Consider the following 7,500-nt stretch of genomic DNA (forward strand, 5'->3'; position numbering starts at 1 on the left):
ATTCGGGGCAAGTATGTATATTTCTTGCTGTTTTCCCAGGCGGTAGTGATGGTACTTTTCGAATAAGCTTGAGAAATAAGGAGAGGTTTGGGTTACTCGTCGATTGAGTGGGATTTGACATATGGTTTTATATGTAGTGTGTTATTTTTATGAGCATGACTTTTTTTTTTGTTTAATTGTTTTTTGGTGTCATTTGACGTCAACGTGAGCATGATTCGTGTAGATACTTTTAAAGCAGATTTTATTTTTTACTTTATTACATTGCCTTGGTCGTGGAACCCCATAGTTGGCCAGACCGGGTGGGGATTTTTTTTCATTTAAAAATAAATATATTCCATGCAACACTTGGAAGGCCAGATGTGCAAGTGCCATAAATCAAGGGGATAGGTGCAGTCTATTTGCGTGCACTCGAAGGGCTGTCACAGGCACGGGATATTCCAAGAATTTCCACATGAAAGTGACAAAAAAAAGGGATATATTCTTTACGTCGGGCCAGTTGATAACTTCGCAATTTCTTTGGTATTTTGATATTCATTTTTATAGAAAATTAGTGTGTTTGTGCTAACGCCTCTCTTCCCTTCCATCTAACAGAGGAGGCAGTGGGGAATTAGGCTCTTGGGTGAGGGGAGACTAATAAGAAATACAGTTGATTTCTTTCAAATGGAAAGTTTGTAGATCTGTGACTTTTGGCACATCCACCCAGCCTTCTATATGTATGATAATTATGCTTGCCTCCACACCTAATGGTGCTACAGCAAAAAGGGGCAATTCTTTACAATTTGAACCCAGTCGCCAGAGACTAGGCTACCTCCTCATGTCACAAAATCTATTTAACTATTTAAATTGCCGTACCTTGGACAGCCTGAGGAGAAGGTTGATAGGGGGGGGGGGCCTGTTCTCCTACACCCACCCAGTAAATGTTGTGTTCACCTCGGTATACTCAGGAGCATCAAATGAGTGGCATTTTTCACAATGTTTTTCCTTTATTGGTGGCATTGCTTTTTGTGTCTACAGGTTATTTCTTCTACCAACAACTGCGACTTTATGTCCTCTACAAGAATATCTCCATCAATTTGCCTTAGCTTAGTGCATCTATGCCATAGATTTTAACCCAGGATAGAGCTTTGATTGGTCACTTTTTTTTTTTTTTGAAAAGGAGTACCTTTTATACTTTGGCAGCATATATGCTGTACTGCAGCTAAAACAGCAAACAAGCATGTATTTTTACAACTGGCTCTCAGCTGTCTTAAATTTTTAAAGTATATGTGCATCTGAAGGTGTCTTCTCAGACCAATTGCTTGTATATGCAATTATCAAAAGTTTTGATAGTTTAACCCATTATTCCCGGTTATCAGAAATCCCTGAGAGCAATTAAGCTCTGGTGATATATGGCAGTGGCCAGACAGTGGGTGCGGGAGTCTGCTGCGTAAAGCCGAACGCCCCGTTCCTACGCGCTCTGGCATGTTGCCGCACGTACAAGCTGAACCTGCCAACCATGCGGTTTGCTATGACGTTCTATCACGTCACCCGGCAGAGATGGGTTAAACATTCACCTGTTATATAAGTATTGATATAACAAATCAATTTGGCAAAAAATAAAAACTCTTAGTTTTTATTAGTAAAGGTTGAAAGTCATAAATGTTGCAAGGAATATATACTATATTTCTATATAAAACAACTAAGATATTTTCAGATTGCTGCACAGAGGTTATATTGAATATTAAAATTCAATAGTTTGTCAATACCTTATAATATACAGTTTACCCAGAGGCTAAACAGAAGGCCAAAAAAACATCATTAAGAAATATCATTAAGAAATCAGAGAGAGGCAGGGAAATCAATGATTATTAGCATTATTTTTTTTTAATGTGATCTTCCCAAGAGAGGGGCCAAATCTTAAAGATTGCCCCCTCACATAAAAAAAAAAAAAAAAATAATTTTTCCCTTTCAGATTCGTTTTGATTTGGCTCATTGAATTTTTAAACAAAAGCCAAAAAAAATATTAAAAATTATTAAATGATAAGGAGATATATTGTCTGTTTGTTCAGTTAGATTTGAAATTGTTTTAGAAATTATTGTATGATTCAAAGGAGGAATACAGGAAAAAAAAAGACAAACTGGCAAAAATGTGATTTACACAATTTAAATAATATTAAACAAATTCTCTTATGTATTAGTATTACTTTTTTACAAATACTGTAAATTTGAAATATTAACATATTGATTAATGATAGTTATATATTCATTTATTTTAGTTTAGATTGAATTTTTAGAATTATTACTGAGTTTAAAAGAGCAATATCCAAACAAGAAGAAAAATGGCAAAATGTGTTGTCCATTTTCTAAATTAATATTAAAGACAATTCACTCATGTAATTATTAGTACTTTTTTACAATTTCTGTAAATTCTGATAATCATCATCATTATTATCTTTGTTATCATCATCATCATCATCATTATCGAATTTATAGTTTAAGCAGTTGCATTACTTCTGCTATTATCATTGTTTTCTTATTATTAGTATAACTCCTAAACATGTATTTGAGCAGTTGCACTTATACCACCATTTTTATTGTACTCCGTCGTTAATGACATTAATCCCCAACAGTTAATACAAGAAAATGAATGAAACATCTTATAAGCTGGCCGAACGTCTGGTCCCCACGACCTACCTTCACCAGGCGTCAGAGAGTCGAACTGCGCGGGAGAAGCTGATCAGAATTCTCATGGAACAGGTCCTGTGGTATTGAGTAGGAGATGGGAGAGAAATGTAAATGCTACTCCTGATTTAGGACAGCACAGAAATATTTGTCTTAGGAACAGAATTACAGAGCTTGGTTTTTATATATGTGAAATCTAGAATGAAAATTGATAGATGGTTTTAGCTTCTTAGCCTGTTATAAGGCATCATTGTATGTAGGCTACAGTAATATAAGTAATATAAACATTATGTGTACACATTAAATGTACCATATGCCAGAACTATGTGGAAAAGCATTTGCTTGATTTTATTTTCTAGTAGTATTATCATAACTTTCTTTGACCTTTCATACTTTCTTTGGGTGTTGGTATTATTTGATTATTTTTTCTATAGCTCTATGTGATATGCAACTTTACACCTTAGTGATATTTAGGCATCATATTTTGAAAAGTAAAGTTTAGCATATTAAGCCATATGATAGTGACTTCAAATTGAAATGAAACCCCTTTAATTTCTTCTTCTTCTTCTTCTTCTACTTCTACTTCTACTTCTACTTCTAATTCACATTGTAGTAGTAGATGTCTATAAAAACTAAATTTCCAAGTGTTCCTCCTGCAGCACAAGTGTCCTGAGGAAGGTTGGGATGATGCCACCATCGAGCTGTTTTTGAATGACCTGGCCCTCATGGACAGCAATAATTTCCCCCATAATTGCGGAGTTGGGGAGCGTGAAGCAAGAATATATTCTGGTTAGTTTTTATTTTTGTTCTGGATAATGTATATTAGTTATTTATTGTCTAGAGAATATGGGCAAATACTAATCAACTTCACAAAAAAAAGTTACCATTTGTCATCTTTGTCTTCATTTTGGCCCAAAGACAAAACAGAATTCAATCAGATAAAAAAAATGTGTCATAAATTTGTTCCTGTAAGTCAAATCTTGCATTGGCTTATTACAGGCTTGGTGTCAAAACGACACTATCGTCTAGGTCATGGTATCGGGCGCTCAGGAGACATTGCAGAGGTTCAGCCTAAAGCTGCAGGCTCAAGTCTCTTGAATAAGCTTACAAATTGTATGGTGTTAGATGTTATCAGAGCTACAGGTACAGTATATACCTATGAAGAGTTGGTCTTACTATTGATATTGAGTGGCATTCTTGTGGTACTTATTTTTTGCATTACTTCTTCAACATACATCCTTTTACAAAAAGCTAAAGCAATTCTCAAAGCTCACCCACTTAATCAACTTTATTATTTGACCCATGTTATTGGGCATATCATGTAATGGCAGTTTCCAGCATCACCAGACTCTGCCCTTTTCCTGAACAAATAGACAAAAACCAGTAAGTAAGAGATATTGTGAACTTGAGAGAGACAAGGAGAAGGCAAGAAGGAGAATGAAAGAGAAATCAGAAATACAAATACAGACTTTAAGGGTTAACTGAATATGGAGGTGCTGAAAGAATTACAATGAGATATGGCATTATTTGGTGAATTAGACTATGATTGATAGGCTTGGCACTGGGTACTCTTCTAATTGGCTTTGCTGGATGCAGTCTCAATCCTTGATCTTTCATTTAAAGGGTAACTTAGACTTTATGCCAGTGTGTTCTTCCTTGTTGCAGGAGGCTTTCAAAGCATGTTGAATGAGAGGTAAAAGAGTGACTAACAATAGAGGAGGGACTTAGGAGAATTCTAAAACTAGCAACCAGTTGGAGTAGATTTGTACTAATATTTTTTTTAACTTCACACACCCAATCATAGTAAGCTGCTTAATCCCTCAGTGATGGTATTAGAAATCTGTTGGCTTCTTAAACTCTGGTGATCTCTGGCAACTGTCCAACCCCCTGGGAGACGGAGTCTGCTACTTGACACACTCAAGCGCATCACCATGTGTGTAGCCATACTTGGCAGATCAAGCGGTTTGTTATGGCGGCTATACACATGGCCTGGCAGCAATGGATTAAATGACTTTAGAGGGCACGAGACTGAGTTCCACCCAGCAGCCTGATGTGAAAATCAGAGCCTCCTGCAGAACAGATTAAAGTGTTGCACTTCTGTTACACTATTAGATGAAATGTCTATTGTTTATCCCAATGCCGCTGGGAAAATGCTGTGCTTATTTTTAATTTTTTTGTGAAATGTCTCTGCACATAGATGGCTCTGCTAGTGCTTAGCCACAAAGGAGTCAATTAGTAGACCTTGTGACCTTAGCTGATTTCACCTTTCCTTGAATTAGCGGACAAAAAAATATTTTTTTACTAATGCTATGAATATTGACGGTGTTATATTTATTATAGACGTTATAATTACTATCAAGTTAGAAACATTAGTAACAGCAAAATAAGATAACGTAAAATATTTTCGTAAATCAAGGAAAAGGGTAAATGGGCGAGACAGGCAGTACTCGTAAATGTCTCTTTTGTACTAAGGTACAAGTGTAGCCATCTATGTGTAAAAACAATTGATAAGATAAACTCACAATGGGCATGGCATGTATGTACCTGTCATACCCAGTGGCATTGGGTTAAGTATATGTTAAAAGATGATGTACTGTGTTCCTTTGTTTTTGGCATGTATGTGTTTCTGTGTTAACCCATGGGTTGTGGATGACCACTCTGCAGAGGGTGTATGCCTTTTCTTGCAAGCTCACTGAAGAGATACAGGTACCACAAGATTTCCCTTTTTTTTTTTAATGGGGGGAAACAACCAATAAGAAATTTAAAAACACCAAACTAGCCAATATGGCATGTGCAAAAACCAGTGAATGATAACAAACTCCACACACACACACACACACACACACACACACACACACACACACACACACACACACACACACACACACACACACACACACACACACACACACACACACACACACACACACACACTCACACTCACACTTACACTTACACTTACATACACTCACACTCACACTCACTCACATACAACCCTGTACCCATAATAGGAATGCATTTGAATGGATGAACATGTATTAATATTTGCAACCATATCTTTTGTGTCTTGGTTTGTCTCTTAATCTCTTCTACTGCTTTTTTTTTATCTAAACTTTTATCTCATAAAATCCAATTACAGGTGCAAGAAAGACAGCTGCTTGCTTGGTGGTTCCTCTTGCAACTGGCATGAGTATGGTGCTTTGTCTTTTGACCGTGAGGCAGCAACGACCAGGCGCAAAGTACGTCATCTGGCCTCGTATTGACCAGAAGTCCTGCTTTAAGGCCATTATCACAGCAGGTAATGCTATCCTTAGTTGTGAATTATTATTATTATTATCATTATTATTATTATTATTATTATTATATATTATTTTTTATTAATTTTTTTCTTTCTTTCTTTCTTTCTTTCTTTCTTTCTTTCTTTCTTCTTTCTTTCTTTCTTCTTTCTTTCTTTCTTTCTTTCTTTCTTTCTTTCTTTCTTTCTTTCTTTCTTTCTTTCTTTCTTTCTTTCTTTCTTTCTTTCTTTCTTCCTTCCTTCCTTCCTTCCTTCCTTCCTTCCTTCCTTCTTGCTATCAAGGTAATGATTGTATAAATTGTGGTAAGTTACATTTCATATTGATATGAAACTCGATTCAGGTCTGTAATTCATTTCTTTTATTTATGGTCAAGGTTTTGAACCCGTTGTCATTGAGAATTGTTTGGATGGCGATGAGTTGAGGACAGACGTAGCAGAGATTGATCGACAGATTACATCCCTGAAGCCTGAATCCATTGCTGCAGTAATGACAACAACAAGTTGCTTTGCTCCTAGGGGGATTGACAAGCTTGAAGATGTAGGTCTAAGTTACAGTGATTTTTTCTTGTGAGTGATTTTTATCATTATTTTTATTTGTGAGTGATTTTTTATCATTATTTTTATCGATAGAAAGAGTAAGAGGAGTGAGTTATAGTTACCACTATTATTGTATATTATTGCCATTAATTTTGTGATGTTATCTTGTTTTAACCAGCTAATCTTTATTTTCTCAACTTCTACCCACAGGTTGCTCGGTTATGTTCCAGATATGGGGTTCCTCACATTATAAATAATGCATATGGCGTCCAGTCAACCAAATGCATGCATCATATTCAGGAAGCTGCAAGGTAAAGAAATAAGAAAAGTAGCTGTGTGTAATGTGTATATATATATATATATATATAATATATATACATATATATACATATATACACATATATACATATATACATATATACATATATACATATATATATATATATTAATATATGATATATATATGAATATATATATATATATATATATATATATATATATTATATTATATATATAGTGTATATATAATACATATATATATATATATATATATATATATATATATATATATATATACATATTTATATATATATATACATATTTATATATATATACAGATATATATAACACACACACACACACACACACACACACACACACACACACACACACACACACACACACACACACACACACACACACACACACACACACACACACACACACACACACACATATATATACATATACATATACATATACATTTACATTTACATATACATATACATATACATACATATACATATATACATCACCATGCTTCACGTGCATGGTGATGTGAAGCGATGGTGTGGTAGCCTAGATAGTGTTAAGTGCATGGGACCTGTTACTTGCATAATCCGGGATCGCCAACTCAGGCTATATGGCCACCTAGCTCGCCTCCCTATGGACGACCCTGCCCACCAGGTTGTCTCTCTGCGAGACAACCCTGGGTGGAGGAGACCTGT

General features: G+C 35.3%; 1 protein-coding gene across 2 annotated transcripts in view; it reads left to right on the plus strand.

Annotated features, from left to right (window-relative positions):
• The window catches only part of LOC119597397 (O-phosphoseryl-tRNA(Sec) selenium transferase-like), a 19,876-nt gene that overhangs the window by 129 nt on the left and 12,247 nt on the right, over positions 1–7,500 (plus strand). For both annotated transcript variants that reach the window (XM_037946967.1, XM_037946975.1), the window contains exons 1-7: positions 1–11; positions 2,610–2,736; positions 3,321–3,450; positions 3,661–3,804; positions 5,801–5,959; positions 6,331–6,494; positions 6,704–6,804. The exon at positions 1–11 is cut by the window's left edge and continues 129 nt beyond it. In XM_037946967.1, the coding sequence (XP_037802895.1) occupies positions 2,623–2,736; positions 3,321–3,450; positions 3,661–3,804; positions 5,801–5,959; positions 6,331–6,494; positions 6,704–6,804 (812 nt within the window). In that variant the 5' untranslated portion in view covers positions 1–11; positions 2,610–2,622. The remainder of the gene's footprint in view (positions 12–2,609; positions 2,737–3,320; positions 3,451–3,660; positions 3,805–5,800; positions 5,960–6,330; positions 6,495–6,703; positions 6,805–7,500) is intronic.

The sequence above is a fragment of the Penaeus monodon genome, chromosome 3 (genome assembly GCF_015228065.2).
Source record: "Penaeus monodon isolate SGIC_2016 chromosome 3, NSTDA_Pmon_1, whole genome shotgun sequence".
Lineage (NCBI taxonomy): Eukaryota > Metazoa > Arthropoda > Malacostraca > Decapoda > Penaeidae > Penaeus > Penaeus monodon.